The sequence below is a fragment of the Leptosomus discolor genome, chromosome 17 (assembly GCF_034619465.1).
Source record: "Leptosomus discolor isolate bLepDis1 chromosome 17, bLepDis1.hap2, whole genome shotgun sequence".
NCBI lineage: Eukaryota > Metazoa > Chordata > Aves > Leptosomiformes > Leptosomidae > Leptosomus > Leptosomus discolor.
The window spans coordinates 13,338,109-13,357,725 of record NC_141407.1 but is presented as its reverse complement, the minus strand read 5'-3'; the positions used below and the strand labels follow the sequence as shown (position 1 = coordinate 13,357,725).

General features: G+C 42.1%; 1 protein-coding gene across 1 annotated transcript; it reads right to left on the bottom strand.

Annotated features, from left to right (window-relative positions):
- Positions 1-304: 304 nt before the first annotated feature.
- EDN3 (endothelin 3) lies at positions 305-14,502 on the bottom strand. The gene is made up of 4 exons (XM_086474845.1): positions 14,451-14,502; positions 13,747-13,987; positions 883-1,047; positions 305-377 (listed from the first exon to the last, which is right to left on the bottom strand). The coding sequence occupies exons 1-4, from the start codon at positions 14,500-14,502 to the stop codon at positions 305-307; spliced, it is 531 nt and encodes a 176-aa protein (XP_086330971.1).
- Between the last annotated feature and the right edge of the window lie 5,115 nt (positions 14,503-19,617).

The following is a 19,617-nucleotide window of genomic DNA, read 5'->3' as shown; positions in this document are numbered from 1 at the left end:
GACTGTTGCCAAAATATTATTGGCTTATAGCCAAAGAATTCAACTTTTGAAGGAGCTGTACCAGCATGAGGAAGGTTGTAGCAGTTCTATGTATATAAAAGTTATTTCAAAAAATTAATTTAAAAACCCCACAAACATATCATGGGCCAAATTCTGCCCTTATTTAGCAAGAAGTGATAATATTCAGTTGAAAGAATTGGGAGTTCTGCAAATACAAAGAAAATTTATGGAAAACTAATATTTCTTTTCAACATTAAACAACTGTAGCATACCTGACTGTTCAGAATCCTCTGAACTCTCTGTGCTACTGCGTGAAAGTGTGTTCCTCTTCCCTGCATTGGTCTTTCTCCTCTGTCTTCTCCATTGATCCATGATTTCTGGGGAAGACAGATTTTCTAAGTTTGTCACTGCGTTCTCAATTACTCTTACAGAGCCATTCATAAAATGACAGTGTCATTTAAAACACAAAACATTCTAAAATAATGCAGTATTAAGCATGCCCCTACCTGTACAGGGGATCTGCTGTTTCAAAAACACCACATCATAAAAAGAAACAGCAAAAAGAAAATTCAGAGCAGTACTGCCCTGGGTCTGGCCTCTTTCTTTCACCTACTAAACATTCTTGATTGTGACACATGAGTTTTCTTGCTTTTGTTCTTCCTATTCACTCCCCCACACCACTTCAGGGGGAAGTGAACAAGCAGCTGTGTAAGTGCTTGGCTGCTGGCCAGGGTAAACCCACCACAACTGGAGACGAGAATTTTATTTAAAATCAATATATTTGTTAATCAGTTTTATTTGATACCTGCAGCTTGATTAATTTATCTCCATGAAATAGTCAAATCATGTAGACAGTTTGCAATATTAAGAAAAGACACTCACCTTCTTCTGTCTTGCATTCTTCTGCAAAACTGCATACACTGTTTGTCGCGAGCATCCAAACAAGAACACCGAAATGAAGACTGGGAAGTACTTTGAATCTGGCCTGTAGACCTTTTGCCTCTAAAACTGCCTCTGTAGTTAGACAGCCCATATGGCACAGTCCTCCTGTTGCGAGAATCACAAATACTGTATATTTTAGGAGCCAATTAAAATTATATTCCATATTTTTCCTGTTTTAGAAAATGGATCTATTGGTGCAAAGCAACAAATAGTGGCACAAAAATCAAGCCCCATGCTTATGTAAGAAGTTCTCCCTATAACGGATCACAGCTTCTGCTCAGTCGACGCAGGCTTTCACGAAGTTATAAAGTAGCAGACAATCAGCTTAACAGGCAGAATTAATTGGCAGCTACACTGGCTATCTAAAAAGATTTTGATTACCTAACAGCTGATACAAACACATCCCCAGGTTATTGCTTATTTTACTGCTTATTTCTTTATTGTGTTGGTCACTCCCCACAAATGCACAAAATTTGTTATGTTCGGTGCCATTGCTGGTATGAAGTGTCAAAGGAGCTGTGCTGATTTCCACCAGCTAAGTAACATCATGGCATTGTTGTCATCATCTGGATTCAGAGCCTGATTTGCCATTAATTTTATCATTAAGAAATCAGAAAGCTGTCAGCACAATTCATTTACTGCATCATGTTTGGAACATAACCCATGGAGTTATAAATGTGAGAAACAGCTAGATACTCTTCCTCATATGTATCTACTAGCACTTTCCTACAAGAGATCATATTCTGTACCACAGCACACCAAGAAGTGGCAAGAGGTAGTTCTCTTTACTTCCCTGCAGTCTGGCATGCTTTGTTCTTTAATGGGTTATAGTCAATATTATTATCATCAAAGGACATGCTTCATCACTGCCTGCTAACATCCCAAAAAAAGTGCTGGATAGTTTAGACCGGTGTCATAAATTATCCTCCTATAAGACTTACAGGAGATTCTCTACAAAGAATCTCAATCGATAGCAGGTGTACACCACATGGAACTTCTGGAGACCCATAAAAGTTCCTGTGTACTTGTGGGATGGGCTAAGCAACTCACAAAACCACAAACACTAAAAATCTGAAGAGAATCTCAAGTTCAAAAGTGAGAAAGAGGAGTGGAGGGGAGGAAAAAAAAAAAGGCAGGGAGAGGAAGTTAGAATAGATCTAGAATGGTTACAGAACAAAGCCTGAATAATCACTCTGGAACAACTAACTTCACACAGTCATGTGTTTTCATAAAAACATCATTAGGCTATTAATTGAAATTTCCCATTTTCCCACACTCATGGTGGGCTGAAAGGTTCAGAAACTTTATTTTCCTAATCTCTGCAATAACTTTTGATGTAACATCAGTATGGTTGATGCAAATAGTTTAAATAAACTTCTGCACTTACACTACATATGAGCTTGTAAGAGTGCATCTCACCTTTCACAGCCTGAACCAGAGCACACCTGTCACACACAGATTGATCATAAAACTATACTGAAAGATAGAAAATCACAAGCAGTATTTCTGTGTGTCAGAGACCACGAGATGGTCTTTCTCCAGCAGGTGCTGGTCTGCCTCACCTATGTGCAGAAACTGTTGCATATTTTCACTACTTCCTTCATTCTATGGTTATGCCTAGACACTGGGAGAGACCAAGAATATGCATATTAGTCTTAAAAGACCTTAGGACTTGATTTTGGCCCCCCTGCTTCTCAAACAGTCATTTAAAAAAGCTTTTTGTGGCCTTCAGGATTAGGGCTGAGTCCCATTTTATAACTGAAGGATGTTAATAATTCTATACTGCCATCTACTTTACAACAATGAATATTAAACAGCCAATGTAGGTAATTTCTGACAAATAATTGCTGTATGGTCATTTTTTTTTTATACCTTCATATTTTTTGTGAAGTAATGGCCTGTATTTTTAAGAGTGGTGAACCCTCTATGAAAGCTGTTTATTCAACTTCCTACTCAGATTTAGGCTGAAATGAAAAGATGAAATTTGCTTGGTCAAGCAAAACATGAAAACCCTATTTCATGGCAGATGGTTTGCCAGGGGATAAAGCAGCTTTTTACAGCTTTTACAGATGTCACTCCACGTTGTGCTAACAAGACATAAAAGACCGTAGTAAGTTATTCTCATTATTTAAAGTGGTTCCTTGTTAAAAAGCCAACTTTTCCAAAATATGATACTGATTTTTCTTACTCTGAGTCTCTAAATCAGAATCTCTGCAGGACTGAGCTGTAGTTCACTCTGTCAGAGGTTCTGCCTGAATAGCCAGAGAGGAAGAAGGGCTTGTGTTTTATTTCTTAGTTGCTGCAGTTTGCAAATTAATGGACCAACAAGAATTGTCATCAAATTCAATTTTATCTTAATACACCAGTATATACAGCGATTGAGAAATGGGCCCATTACCAGTCTGCTGTCTTTCCTGGGAGACAGTAACTTCCAGCAAACAGGCAGGGGTTGAGAGTACAGTCTAATTACAAGTGAGAAGAACCGTGAATCACAGCCCTAAGCAAAGGAGGAGGCTGATACTTTAGATACTGCTGATCTTTCTCATGAAGCGGCTTATGCTCTATGAAACTTGTAAGAGTGTGCTTCAGAGCTTGGAAAACGTATCCAAGACTTCTTCCTTCTCAGTGGTCCAGAAACACATGCCCATGCAATGACATTTTCACATGTAAGAATTTTAACTAAAACGCCCAAGAAAAATATTTTATGTAAGCTAATGTGCAATTTGCCAATCTGAGATGGAAATATAACAATTCTCCCAATATTCCTGGTTTTGATTTATAATCCAAAAATTCAAACCCAAAACAGATAAACTTCAATAGCAACCTGGAGGCTTTCCAATAGTATTCCGAATGAGCTAAAAAAATATAGTAGAGGTTTTCTTGCCTGCCAGTTACTCTGATGCAACTCGTAAATCACAACATTTAAGCAAATGTTAGTGTGTGTACAGTTATCATTCCAACAGCTGAAAATGTTCGTATTTCAAGTTAGTTCATGCCTGTTTCTCAGCACTTCAAAAGTGAGAGAAGATGCCAAAGAGATTCAGTTGAACAAGTATCAGAAGCATTTGCCTAGAAGCATGCTGAATCTTAGACTGTTACATGTGATTAACGAATTCTGCTTTTTATTATAATTATTATTATTTTTATGGTGCTACGATGCTCAGGTTCAAAATGAGGTAAGTAGAATCACAATTTCTACATGCTGAGGGCATTATTGTCAACAAGTAATTGTCACCAAGCATTTGCATTGCTAAGAAGTCTCTTTGCCTTCCATTTCGGGGGAGGTATCTGTTCCCTTTGGTCAAAGCTTGCTGACTTTAGCGTACACAGGGCAGTTTGTGTCTCCACAGTGAAGATGAGGAACAGTGGAACTAGTCCGAGGCAGATTCGTTGGCTAGCCACCTGCTAGGCTTCTGGGGATCCTGAACAACCAGTTCCCTTACACTGTGCTCCTAGTGGTTATGACTGGGTCCCTGGTCAAACTACTGGCTAAGAGACATTTTCAAACTTTTTGGAAATTTCTATCCAAAATCCACAGATTTTTAAAATTTTTAACACTTAAATTTCACAAGAAGTTTTGAATTTCTGACCCTTACGTCAGTATGCATCGTTTCTTCCTTCAGGAGAACAAAATCCTCCTGAAGCAGTGAAATGGGTTCCCACCTATTTAACAGCTAATGTGTACTGTGTGTCCTCTATGCCTTTCTTCTCAGCAAAGCGCAGACCAAGCAAACCTATGCAATGCTGGATCAGCCCTTCCTTCCAAGGTACTACTTTGAACTGGTGTCTCTGTGGCAACATACAAACCTAAGATTTATGTGGAAGTGACCCTCTTTTGTCAAGTTCAGTTACCAGTATGACTACTGCAGCCAGGGAATGGGTGCATAAAAGTCTGTGTACTCAGTTTTAAAGCACTTTCTAAATTACAGCAGGACTGAGTTTAAGGAAATAGTTTCATCTTCATTACAAGCTGCTTGCTCTTTATTCTGTATGCAAAAAAAAAAAAAGATGCTAACACAACTCTTCAGTACCTGGAATTATTCCATATGATGAAATTACGATCAGTCAGTGCAACAGATCTGTTACCTGAAGATAATTCCATGTATAAAGCAGCACAAAGCTAATCAAAGCACAGTGTGCTTTTGTAACTTGAAACACACATTTATTTCTGCAGTGGAAGGAACACACAGCAATCTTTAGGTCAGCCAACGTTTCCCCTAGAATTTCAAATGAAAAAAAATGTATAGATGCACAGCTTGGATACTCAGATGCTGAAATAACCTGGATTATTTTTGTACTTTGTGTCCACAAAACACAATCATAAAAGCTCCCCCCCTAAAAGCCGGCTAGCTCTTGAAGCAAGTTTTTTGCCATTAAATTAGCAGAAATAGGCATTTGTTTGTTGAAAAAGACAAGTACTGAATAATAGTGAAACAGCCATTTTGAACCAGTGACATCAGTGAAAATTTCCCACAGAAAAAACTGTCCATTGAATGGCTACTACCTTCAAGTCCAATTGGGAAGTATGAGTTGCCCAAGTCCTGCTGTCCCTCATTTATACTATAGTGACTGTTCAGAATTCAGACAGGCAAATCCAATTGGTCTATTTTAATTTTTGTAACATGTGGCTGAGTTTCTCATGCTATGTTATAATTGACCTATGAGCTGCTATTATTTTCTACTTTCCCAGCCACTTAAAACACAGTAGATACCTCCAGGGCACTTGAGAGTTTCAGCCAAAACAAATGGACAAGGGGGTTGCAGCAATCATCTTAGATGCTGTGATTTCAGTATTCAGCAATATACTTTCTGGCATGCATCCAGGCCAGCAAGGCTCCCAACAGTCTCCAGTGTTTTCAGACAATCTTAAAATGCATGAGATCCCTGTAAGAACCACTGAGAACAAAGAACATGGAAAGGAAGCAAAATTTAACATCCTCCAAGTGAAACAAAATGCCTCCAGAATGAAAAATGCTTGGGGGAAATAACAGATATTTCTGTGTATACTTTCATATAAAGCTACTGCAGTAATATTGTGTCGCTCTGTAGATGAAGAGATCATTGGCTGTTCTGAAAGCTGGCTCCAACTCCTTCTGTAACAAGCATATGTTTTAACAGAGTAGTTCGTGATAGTACCTCCCATAATATGCCTTCCTTCTCATCCTCATCGTTGAAGAAGCAAAACACCTTCTTCAAAGTGCCTGACTTGTTGGTCTTCTGTCATCCTAACCACATGCTCCAATCTCAGAAGCTGTACTTTTTCTAGGTAGCTTTTTGCAGTTCATTTTCAGAGGAAACAAGCTTTCCTCCTGTATAGCCATGCCTTTATTTTCTACATCCTCAATTTAGCAGTAGTCAGTGTTCCTAGATACCTAAGAGGCTACTGTTACCCAACAAGATGTACCTCCATGATCCTGCTAGATTTGGTTTAACCTTCGCTTTTTTTTTTTCAGTCTTATTCTTTAACTAATACTTGCTAATTTGCGAGGACGCCAAATTAGTTATTGTTAATTAGTTATAGCTAACTTAGGTAATAATCTAAGGATTGCACACATCTGCTTCATCATCCAGTTTCACTGACCACATCAGTTCTTTGATTTCCCTCCTACTGGGACTTCATGTTACCCAAGTAAGTGCTGTGAGAGAATCTACAGGCTTTTTATCACTATTCTCCTCCTGTAGCTGTCAGAAGGCTGTTACGTGGCTTCCGTTTCAAATAGGATCAGAAAAATATGTGAGTTGAGTGAAAGGCAGGGGTAGATTTCTTGAGGTAAACATAAGAAGCAAGCGAGGGGAGGAGTATTTTTTCCTGTTACATCCCAAATACCCAGAGAGGCTGGGTAGAGCTCACACAACCTAATAAACTGAGCCCTTGTTTCACAGAAATACCTCTCAAAACAACATTGCTCATATCCTTCAGTACCTCATAGCACCCTCATCTGCTCCCAGTTTTGTGGCAAGATGTATGACTGTTAGTTTAAATAAAGAAAATCCCATGCAGCAATTTCTGTCTGTGAGGCCCAAACTCCCATTATTCCTTTTCCTTCCTCTCACTGGTGGGGAGTATTATTAGTAAGTGGTCTGGTTCTAACACTGAGATAAATCCCAAAAAGCAAAGCAGCTGGAAAATATGAATGAAAGGAATCCAAGTGTCAAATGGTAGCTTTTTCCAGCTAAAATTCAGAGTACTTATTGCTAGCTTCTGAAGCCACCACACCAGCGCACAGAAAGAACACACACTCCAATGCATGTTTCTACCACTCTGTGTGTATAGTTCAACATCCACTGCTGGTTTAAAAACAAAGAAAACAAAAACCTGGGGGAAAATAAACACATGGTGCCAAACTTTCTGACGAAAGTGGCTGTGGTTTGACAGCCCTCTAGACTGTTTATTCTTAGAATCAGACCAGCATGAGCAGCAGCAGTGAAATTTCAAGGCACTAGCTACTAGCGTGTCTCATCCCTGACCCCACGTTCTGCAGGGCCAGCTCCTGCAGGGACATGGGATTTTAGTTTGCAGAGCCAAATCATTTCAAGTCTGAGAATACTGCTGTTAAAACACCAATACTGTGAGTACTGTAAATAAACTTTACAGGAGACTAAGAGGACATATTCTGCTTTTAGAGGGCATGCAAGCTGTGCACACTTCAGACACTGAAAGTGTGAAGTCAGTACGTGATTTAAATATGCAAGAACAACTACGTTTGAATAACAGGCCTAAAAATCAAATCAGTTTGCAATAAAACATAACAATAACAGCAGAAGCCTGTTACTGTGTTCAATAAATCTGTTCAAAACACTGTCCCTTTGATAGGAAGACTTGTGCAGCTTTTTAACACCAAAGATCCTCCAATTTTTAGGATTAGAGATATTTACAATCTCTCATTTAATTTTTCACAAAAATTTGTAACTAAAAGAAAGGAAGAAGTTAAAAGGAATTGATGGAGATAACAAAGATTATCTGCTTTATACTTGGTATTTTTTCTACCAGTGAGTACAACCATAGATTCCCTAGATTTAGTTATTTCATTTGTTACTAGCTTGTGAAGATTCTTCCTTTTATCCTTGGACCTTTGGGCTACGTGAGGACAGACAGTGCATATACATAGCCTGACCGTGGTAGCATCCACACATGTAAGACAAACACATTTCAGTGAGCATGTGGATAGCAAAGTCTGCAAAATGTAGGGCAAACTTCACTCGGAAAAATAAAATCAACTCCACAGAAGATTCATCACTTCACTTTTGGCACTCAGTACTGACGGTTAACCATGCATACTAATTAGCCGACAGATTAACTTCCTTATTTGAACTGCCTGGCTCGCAACCACTGTTTTATCGTCATGCCTTTGGCTAGCAGGTATTTTCAGTCTGATCTATTAAGACTGTAAGCACATGCTTAATTGTTTTGCTGAACAAGAGATCTTGAGCTGTGTACTTTTATTTTCAGTAATACACAGGACATCATCTACACGTACCTAATGCTGAAGACATTTCTCAAAAAATGGGGTAACCGTAATACTTTATAATACCACTTAATATCCATAAGGATGAAAAGCATTTTAAATCACATTATGTGAGCTTCCGTTCAACAAAATTCAATCATCAATGAGATGCAGGTAACAAAAAGATGCTATGAAGAAGTTAGCCAGCAGAGCATACAGTTAGAACGAGAGTATCCAACTGGTTGTCTTAAGTCTTCTCTTTCATAACAACATCCCAAGACATATAGACTTCCTCTCTATATACGAGCAAAACTATGAGCGAAGCGATGATAGGGTACAAATTATTTCCATTCTAAGTTGACTTTCTGGTTGTGAACTAAGCCAGTAGTGTGCAAAGATCATTAACTGGTAACTGCTAGAGAGCTGACTGTATGTGGAACCAGCTGCTGTCGTCAGTTTAGCTTCTGACAAGTCCTGGACCCCTAACAGACCTATTTGTTAGCACTTTCAGGAAAGACCAAAAAAATTAGTGTATGAAAAGCCTTTCCTCCCCCAACAGGTGGTCACATGAGGTCAGGAAAACAGATTTCTACAGAGGAACTATCTGGAGTCAACCTAGCGCTGAATTTTGATGGCCGCTTAGGACCATACCATCTCGCGTATGTGACAGAAACAAATTTATTCTTTATTAAAGCGACAAAACACTACATCCTTGTAGTGTCACCACATAAGCACATGCTGTGAAACGCTCACCATCTCCTCTACCAATACACAGAGGAGCAATATACAATACAATATACCAAGATACACAGAGCAAAGCAACAGTCAGTGCGTGCCCTTGTCCTTCCACTGAGGAAACAGAACGTGTGTAAACACAGAGGATCAGAGCCACAAACACAAAGATGTTGCATCAAATTCTTCCTTTCGCTTTGTCCACCCAATTCTGATGATTTAGAAATTCATGTAATTGGAAGGCAGAACATCACCTTGTGTAAGCTGGTCTTTATAACATGGTCACACAATTTCACTCAGTTGCTCCTTTTTTAAGCATGATACCGAATACTGAAATAAGACATGTCATCTAGAAAAAAAACTTCTGCTTTGATTTGGACACTTCAAGAAATCATTATTTTTGGTGCTTAGTTTGAGTGGGGAAATGACTCTACCATTGCGGATTTATGCTAATTCTGCTTTGAAAGCGTCTGGATTATTGTCATAAATTTTTGTTACACTTTATTTCAGAATCAGAGACCGTTCGAGTATCTGATATTGTGTCCTCATGATAGTACCACTTTCTCATAGTTGTTACCTTTTAATCTTTTACTAATTATTCTGAGCATCTCTAAAGCTTCACGCAGCAACATTAATGTCATTAACTGAACAACATTTTACTGTCGGATGCACAAGCTCGGTTCATATGGAAACACAGGACCCCTTTGAAGAAGTGCAGATCTAGGAGTCTTGCCTATATTTCCTCCTTTAACTTACAGAATTAAGCATCAAGTTGTGGCTGTGTTACATCAGTGAATACTGTTTACAAGACAATTCATTCTTTCCTCTTTAAAATGCGTCTGTAGCTATAGATCAAGATAAGTATAATTAATCACTTGACAAAAAAAAATATATACATTGCAAACTAATTCCTGAGTAATCAATCTTATCAGTGAGAACAATTTCCCAGCTTTTAATTATCTTTGTTATGCAACCTTTGTCTACACCACATAATTGCATTACTCTGTTCTCACTTACCTGACTTTCTTTAGGTCTTCTTTCCCACTTAGGGCTCTCACTGTTCCCAGCGTAAAAAACTCACTATGTCAAAATAACACTGGTACGCTTAGTGGTGTGGCCTAACAGCAGTGGTTCGTGGACAAGTATAAAGCAATACTCAAAACATGTGCGCAGAGAGAATTTCTCATTTAATCGGCAATAGCTGCAGAGAGTCAGAGGCTGCATATTCTGCCATTTTGTGCTTTTCTACAACTCTCACCCTGCTGATCTAAGTGGTTTCTCAGCAAGGATAGGAATAGACTCTCTATTGTCACTCTGCCTCCAACAGTTTCAATAAAAACTTCAACCACTTTTCCAGAAAAGGAGGAGAGGCCATGACCAAGATTTGCTACAACAATGCTTAACAGCATCCTCTGTTGGGAAAAACAGGGGGAAGAAACCAGAGGAGGAAGTAAAGTTTGTCTTTGAAGTATGGAGGACAGAGTAACCTGGAAACAGAAAGTATTAAGGAATTTGTGACAGCGAATAAGAAATGATAAAGTGAAGGACATATGTCAGGGGAAATAAGAAAATAAAAAATAATTAAAAAGCAATTGTAGTGTTTGATGTAGGAAATAAACCCAAAAAAAGATGTGATAAATAAATAAGCGGGAAAAAGACCAGAACCAACAAATGTCAGGAAAACATGTCCAATCTTTACCACCATCTGCCATCTTTCTGGCCTCCCATCGTGTGTATGGTTCTCAAAGTCGCATTTGAACCAACTTTTCAGTAAATATAAAAACTTTCAACAACATGCATCTAACAGCAACATAAAAGGCCCATATACAAATGGCCGGTCTGTGCAGATCCAGTGGTTACTTCCATTTAAAAGAAGTAGCATAACTTTCTTGGGGTACTAAATGGCACAAGCAGGCCTGATTTTTCTCATTCACATCCAGAAGCACCTTTTGACTTACTGAGACACTGTTCCAGGCAGGACACCAGGCCAGAACTGGTGCCTGTTCATTCAGACATGTGACGTGAAATCTTAATCCTGCTTCTGCTGCACTGAACATGGTCTAAAATGTCTATTATCTCCATCCATACTTATTTCAGTGACTACCTCTGCCCTCCTACATAGAAGCATTCCTAGGAAGAATCCAAGTATTTTTGAAAATCAAGACTGTGCTCTTTCAGCTTACAGGGAGGCTTGTACATCTACCTCACCTGCAAACAGCTTTTCCTTTCATTGCTCACCCTGCAGGCTCAGACCAGGCAAGTCTAAAGGAATTGCCAGAGGAGCAGGAGAGCAAAGCAGCCTGGTTCAGACACCCGGCTCTTCCAGCCAAAGTGCACCGCTCTCTAGACACGGCAGCCAGTCAACTTTGAGAGGACCTCCTCTCTCCAATTCTAATGAGCACTTGCAGATCCCAGAAAATTCAGTTCCTAATGGACTATTTCCCTTACTTCCCACCATTATCCACTCATTGCCAACCCAGGGAACCCCCAGTATCCTGATCAAGCCAGTTCCAACAGTGTTATTAGGTTATACAGGATTGCATCTTCGGAGCACGGTAGCTAAAATGTATCATTCTATGCGAGTATTTAATATTCAAATTGAATGTTGAAATTGAATATATTCAGTTTGTAGCTTTCATGGAAATGCCCAATCACATGGCTTAAAAATCAAATGTGCTAAGAATCAGAATTTCCTAGACCTCAGGTCAAACCTATACATTGGACAGTGGGGGTAGACTTTATGTCTGAGAGATTTGCTGTTATTTTATGTACAACTGAATTCAGTTAAGAAAGCAGAGGCTTACAGCCCCAACTGTTTAATATTTGGTTTATTATACATACTTCATTGCTAATGCTATAGGTATCATCAAAATGCTATATAGCTCTATTCTCTATTTTTTTGTTCTTTCTTTGGTGATGTTCGCAACAAAACTTACAGGTAGGAAAAAATTCTCCACATTGCTGAATTTATGCACACTAAATACTTTTCCCACTGGAATGAAAATGGTAATTCTTGTAGACTTAAAACAGGATATCCTAAGAAACAAAAAAAAAAGGTGGGTGTGTGTTTAAAATTAGCAGAACTCTATTTATTCAGCGTGTAGGGGAAAAGGAATGTTGTTCTCTGTTCTCACTGGTGAGCTCTGACTTAGATGCACCAAGTCATAATATTTGGCTAAAATAATTCTAAGTAATCCTGGGGCGGATTACTGCAGATATGGAACTCAAAGAATTGAATGACTTGTGTGAATACATGCCACTTAACAGGTTGCCAGAAGTTCAAAAGACTTGTCCTCAGACATGGCCTCCAGCCAGGATACACTCGTGGATTTACAAATTAAACGCCCTAAACTCCATTTGACTTCACCTATTTTACTGCTACTTTCTATTTTTCTATTCCTGTTGTTATCTTAATCTGATTAAAAGCTTTGCAAGTGGTTCAAAGGCAGATCTGAGTTAGTACAACTATTCCTAAACTGTAGTCAGTGGTTGGTGTGTGTGGAAGTTCACAGTATACAGTCTGAAGATCTTTAATTCTTGAAGTTCCTCAAAAGAAATCTGCTTTCAAATTAGTCTAATCTCCTGATTATTTTTTAATGAACTGACTTGCCACGGTTGCTGCAGGACTTGAGCGTATTAGCCTATGAAACTCTTCACAAATCCTTGAGACTGTTTTAGTTACTCAGCGAGACAGGATATATACGATGGGGTAGGAAAAGGAGGGCTCTGACCTTTAGGCAAAGCGTCACCCTTCCTGGATGATTTCTGTCCATTAAGTACTGCTAGTACTGTGCCCGACTTTTCTGCAGCCGTGTTCCACCCCCACCCGCGTGTGTGAAACTCAGAATTTCCAATTTCATGGGAAATGTTGTTTTCAAAAATTGTTTTTATTATGAGTCGAAACAAAACAACTTATGTTCACCATTCCCACATAACCGTAAGAGGCGTTCTTTTGTAACATCTTAAATCTGGTATATTGAGGTTTTCAAAAAGTTATTATTTTAATCTCAACAGTATTTTTCCACATTAATTTTTATCAAAACCAGTACAGTCGCGCACACACACACTGTTCTTCCTTTCCCAACGCGTGGTTTATTGGAAACAGATTTCTCCTCCTTTTTTTCCCCGGGAGCAGCTTCGCGCGGGCGATGGCAGCGCACACGGACTGCCCGGCCCGGCCCCGCCGCTCTCGGGCAAGCACCGCACCGCACCGCGCCGCACCGCAGCCGCTCGCCCCGGGCTCCCCCAGGCCCCCGCCGCCCGGCCCGGCAGGTGTCAAGGCGGCGAGGGAACGGCCCGCCCCGCCCCGCCGCCGGCCCCGCTGCGCTCCCCGGGGCTCGGGAGGCCCCGCCGGCAGGGCCCGTGCCGGAGCCCGGGCTACCTGCGGGGTCCGGCGGCCTCGCCTCGTCCCTCCCTGACCCCGGCGGGGGGCGGCTCCGCCTTCGGCCGGGACCGCGGCGCCCCCGCCCGGGCTCTCCCTCGCGGGGTCCCCCGGGGGGCGGGCAGGGAACGCCCGCCCGTTGCCGCCGGGCGGCCCCTCGCCTCCCGCTGCCCGCGAGGGTCGCACCCCCCGCAGCCCGGCCCGCCATTTCGCGTCCGTCCCGCCCGTCCGCCCGCCCGCACTCACTCGGGGGTGTTGATCCAGATGATGTCGAGGTGGCAGTAGTAAACGCACTCCTTGTCCTTGTAGGTGTAGCAAGTGCAGCGCCGCGCTCGGCGCCTCAGCGCTCCGCCGTCCACCTTGGCCCGGCCGCCGGCCGGCAGCGCCGCCGCTTCGCTCTCCTCCCGCTCCTTCTGCCCCAGCGCCGCCGAGCGCGGCTCGCCGCCGGCCGGCAGCGGCAGGGAGCGGGGCCGGGGCAGCGCGGACCCTGCACCGCGGGAAGGCAAACAGCAGCGCTCAGCACCCCAGCGCCCCTGCCCCGCGCACCGCGGCCCCCCGCCCGGGGAGCGCCCCCCGCCCCCAACACCCCCCCACCCACCCCCCCCCCCAGGGCCTTGCAGCCCCTTCTGTAGCAGCACCCGAGCCGTCACCCGTCCCTGGAAAGTCTCAGGGCTGCTCCCAGCACCGTTATGTTCGCGTTTACCGCAGCGCGGTGGGGTGCGCCCGTAGCCCCCGCAGGCTCGGGGGTGCACCGCTAGTGTTCGTGTTTTGAACCTACGGACGGCCAAGCGATGTCTTTGGCGTTGGGTTATTTACCACGCATCGGAGTGGGCTGTTGCTTACAGCCTTTTGGGAAAAGAAGGGGGGGAAAAGACCCAAACAAACAACCGACAACCCAGCCTTTCTTTGTGTGCGTGCGTAGAAGTGGCAAAGAAAGAAATTCGTGTTACCTGCAGTCGACGTAACTGTAAGTCCAAAGAGGAACAATAAACCCAGCTCCATTAAACCCAAATGGCACGCTTGTTAACTGCAGGCGAAGGTGAACTGCAGGGGCGACCGAACCGCCCCGGGAGGAACCACCTCGGGTCGGCGGCCGGGAATATCCCGGGGCCGGCGGCAGGCGCTGCTCCCCGGGGCCAGCTCCCCCCCGAGGTGCGGTCAGGGGTTCTCCCGCGCAGTTGTTGTCCTCCCGCGCAGCCCCAAGTCCCGACGGGGAGAGTGTTGTCAAAAGGAGGGAAGATCCATCGCTCGGCTTTTCCCACACACACCTCCCACCCCACCCCCAAATCTGATCAGAAACCGGAGCTGCCGTTTCCCGGCTCAGACGCCTCCCACCCGCCCGCAGCCGCCGGCCTCCCCCGGGCCGGGGGCGGGCACGGCCCGCGCTCCCCGCCCCTGCCCCGCCGCCCCCCGAGCCCGCCCCGGCAGGTACGGGGCAGGGGGGGGCGCAGCCCCTTCGTGGCTGCCTGGTTCATCGCTCCGCAATTATCTGATCCTGTTGGTCTACGCGTAATTCCAGGAGGAGAGAGGATTGCCCGCGCCATAAAAACGCAAAGTTTTGGCTCAGATCTGGGCTGCAGATTTGGGCATCGTTCTGGGCTGTTTTTCCAGGACTCTTGTCAGTTATTGCCCAGGTGAAGTTATGTCACCAACTTTTTAATACTTTCTTTTTCCCCAGTTAATTACGAACACCTCCCTGCAGGCCAGCCTCCCTAGAGTGCAAAACTTAAGGCGAAGGGGGATTTTGTGTTGTGTGAAATACCTGACACTTGTGCCTGGAAGAGCACTCCTGCATGTGGCCCATTTGCTGCCATAATATCAGCTATTAAGCGATAATCGGTGAGGGTTTAAGGGTTAAGGGAATTGGCTACATCTTTTCTTACAGTAGTACATGTAATATATCCTGTTATAGGAAACATATGTTGTAGATAGCACGTGGAGAAAGGTTAGCAAATTGAATTGTGGCTATTTTAAATCAAAACACAATGTTTTATCTCAAAATGTTTCAGTACTAACAGAACGATCTGCAGCCAAAATTGCTTTTATGTACAACGCCAATCTGACATATTCACTAAAATCGGTTTTGTGAGTAGAAAACTAGTTGCAGTATCACTCCGGTTGTGTTATCTGATGGAGGAAGACTGTTCTCTACTATATCATCACGTTCTTCTTCAGCCCTGCCTCCAATTCCAGCTTCTGGTGTGGACTATTCAGTAACAACACTTTCAAAAAAATCTCATTAAGATGTCATCTTTTGTCAGTTTGTCAAACCTTGCCTTTTGTCAGTTTCTAAAGATTCAGAGTTTTGTGGGAGAAGTCCAGTGGACCATATTCCTAGCTAACACGAAAAGCACAATGGTCATCAAAGGCAGGGTAATAGCTGGAAAGTTCCTTTTTCTAAAGTTTTGCTGAGACCACGGCTCTCTGTGGAAACTTGAATTGCTTTTGTTTCGCACAGTTTGTGTAAATGACAAGACTTTGCAGTAGAGAATCGAAATGTCAGAAGCGTTAATCATGCCCTGTCTCCAAAACTCATTTAGAAAAGACAGGATTTCAGTAGATTTCTAAGGTTTGTAGTCCCTGCAGTGAGTGCAGTTGACAAGGACATAGCTGCAAGTTGTCTGCTCAGGTACGGACAACATCCAAGCACTGAAATGACACTTGTTGATTTTAGTTCTGCCAATTTTAAACAGTCTCACTGCAGTTCTCGTAACTAATACAGTGCGGGAAAAACAGATCACGTGTAAATTACTGAACTTGGGGTTATGTTGAAGTTCATGCTCGATCTAGGAAAGTAAGTGCTCACCTTTAAGGATGAGTAACTGCAGTGGCCAGGATGTTTATGTAGCCTGCGTTGCTGGGGGGTATTAAAGCCGTGCTCTCCAAGCATCAGCTGAGTTACAGTCAGACAAACTGAGTTTGCACTTGTTTTAGCTGCTGCTCTTTTGAAAAGTAACATGACAAAACCTCTGTAAAAAGAAGTCCTACTCACTCTACAGTGAGTAGGAAGTACTGTTATATGTTGCTGGTGTGGTAACAATGACATGAGTCCAAATTCTCGTTTATGAATTTCATTTTCTTCATTGCAACATATTTTTTAATAATGATGTAAAATTATCATAGTAATAAAAGGTTTAAAATTAGTAATACATAACTATCATATGTATAGGTTTGTTACAGAAAAAAAAGGTCATGTGTTGTGAATTGATTTAACCACATTTTCCTAAAAAATACTGTTCTATTTTTTTAAACGATATTTTGAAGCCCTCTTCTACATTGCTCTACTTTTTCTTCCATATGCTGTTTAATCTCTGAAAAGCCAGAGGAGGCCATATCAGCACTGATACTGAGTGCTGTGCAAACAAAAGAAGTAATAAAATATATTCTGAAATTAGCTATCAGGGTTCAGAAATTAAGAAGGGCAAGGTTTTGGTCAAATGACCTCATGTAAGCTTTAAAAGAAGATAAGACATAGACTCTCATCAAAGGAATTAATACCTCTGGACATTGTGGGCCTGATTCTCATTTACATGGATTATCAGGTTATTTATGTCACATATTATCTAATGACTGGAGACCTTTATATTTAATAACTGTAGCAGTCACAAAACAAGAATGCTGGTTAAGCGAATAGCAACAAATAAACTTTAAAAATCCAGGGTCCATTTTGAGTCAGGGTAGTAATAAATGACATCTGGGTATCAGTGTCAGCGATATTAACGTGTGATGTTAACAGATGGTTTTGTAAATTTGTTTAAGGATGATATTTTCATTTGATTAAAAAAAAAAAAAAAGAAGGGTAGCATCTATTGAGGTAGCCGGCATACATTGGAAGCCAAGAGGTCCAAATCCTATTGTTTTACAGCTTTTCCTTTAAAATTGCTTTAACTTCAGAGGTTCCTTATTCTCTTTCAAATTCAAGATCTTTAGGGTGGATGGGTACTTTGCAAAAATTTTGAAAGCCCTGGAGGAAATGTGTGGAGGTAATCCTGCTCTTTATACCTTCTAATCTTCCCAACTCCAACATACTCCTTCCTGCCCTGGTGCAGGAGCAGCACAGCAGTGCTGAGAGCCAGCCAGACTCTACACACAATGGGAATTCCCCTGTGCTAGGACACTTCCTCATTCTTAGGGCCACCCAAGCAGCTTAAGGAAGACAATCAGCAGATCTACCCTGTTGCCGGGTGTAAATAGTGTATATTTGAGAACTTCTAATTGACTGAGGGGAGAATATATCTTAGAGATGAGGTCAAGGCTGAAGGAGTCCTGGAATGTGGAGCAGCTGAAACAGATGATGTTAAGAAAAGTAAGCTCAGATTCCAGATTTTATATTTGAAAACCCAGGGCTGCCATTTCAATTAGGAACATAATCTTGGTTTTGTTTAGTACTTCTCTGCCCCTTGTATCCCTGCTTTATAAATACACTCACGCAATTGTGAAGCAATCAGAGACCCTAGCAGTAATTCCACAGCATTTAACCTTCGCCGTACAGACGGCTACACAAAATAGTTAATGAGTTATAAAGAAGTTCCAGATGCGTTTAAGGTTGGTTACTGAGAGAAACCACTTAAAAAGCTAACCTTCTAGGGTTTATTTACACTCGTAATAAAGCCTGTATTTAAAAAGTACGCTAGGGTTTAGGCAGCAGTGGAGGATTTTTTGGCACTGCTACCTATTGTTACAGCTTCACAGCAGGCCAAGAGGAAAGCCTGATCGATACAGGTATGATACTGAGTAAAGGCAACCAATCTATTACATTTAGAAACAATTCCTATCTCCTTTCCCACTCTCCTGCTTCCTTCTAAATCCCGATGTTCTTTAGTGTTATTGAAAGAAAAGATCATATTAAGCTGCAAACACTGTGTCCTTAATAGCAGACTCTGCATCACTCACCAAGTGAGCGACTTAATAGATGGTAGCCCGTGTTTGAAAAAATGTGCTGAAATCAGTAGGTTCTCAAGAAAACCTTATCTTCTGACTATTATTTGTTACTTTTTGCTGGGGTTCTATAGCCAGAAAGCCGAAGCTAATCTTGTCTCCCCCCCTGTTACAGACAGCCCTATTCAGAGCCCTTTGATGTCAGTGCAAAGAATCCCATTTTTAGTGGCCTTTGAACTAGATGCAGTAAAAGGGCAACTGAGCATTTTGTAGGGGTTGCAATTGGGTAACTTGCTTAAAGGAGGAGAGTTCTGTTACCTATTTCTGTTTTCCCATTCTTTTTATTATTTTTAATATTTATATACCATTAAAAGTAACATAGATACTTGGTAAACAGCGAAGAGGACAAATGTCTCTGCTTTGACTATATTGCAGTCTATTTAGGCAAAAGCAAAGCAGAGAAGGAGCTGTATGGCTGTTTTTCAGCCTTCGTAGCAGTAGAGCAATAGCACACAAATTTAATGATTCCTGCTTGTTTCAGCTATTGTGAAATTTAGGAAGGAGTTTGCATAAGATAACATATCCTGCTGTTGTAATATACTGGAGACAGGGCTCAGATCTCTGGATAAGGAGTGCTGCAGAAATCCTAAGTGTTATTATCACTACGCACCACTCTCCCCGGGATCTGAACCTGACTTCACTTCCTGGACTCAAACAATCTCTGTCTTTGTGAAAATAACAGGATTTTACAGGGAGAAAATTTTCTGTAATTATTAGGTGAAACAGCCCTTTTCCTCGACATTTATTCAGGTTTGGGCATGTTACTGAACAAAGAGAATTCCATATCAAAATATGATCAGTCTCAACACTTCTTGTGTTTGTAAAGAACGGACGGAGAGCTGCCAGCAAATAAGAAGCTACAGGTGGAAAACTGGGGTGGTGGTCTTTCTTGCCAAAAGAACTTAGCACATTTAAAAACGAGTAAGGCAGAGAGGCAGACCGCTTGGGAGGGACAGCTTGTTTCTAGAGGGACACTGGCAGGAGGAAGAAAACACAAGTACCAAAACAAATCATTTTTTGGGCAGAAGCCCGTCTGGATGGTGATGAGAAGAGGGAGGGAGTGGTGTGCACGTATGGGAATTTGGGTTCTGGCCTGGTTTTACTTCCTTGGCAGCCTGGTAGTAAACTTGTGGCCCATTGTTTGTAGTGTGGGTGACTGAGTAAGTCCGTAGTCCTGGG

Excerpts from the sequence above, each read along its gene's own strand:
- EDN3 (XM_086474845.1), bottom strand. The coding sequence starts at position 14,502 with ATGGAGCTGGGTTTATTGTTCCTCTTTGGACTTACAGTTACGTCGACT. Across the intron at positions 1,048-13,746 it reads ATCTGGATCAACACCCCCGA|GAGGACTGTGCCATATGGGC; the intron begins GTGAGTGCGGGC and ends TTCTCGCAACAG. Across the intron at positions 378-882 it reads AGAATGCAAGACAGAAGAAG|AAATCATGGATCAATGGAGA; the intron begins GTGAGTGTCTTT and ends TGTCTTCCCCAG.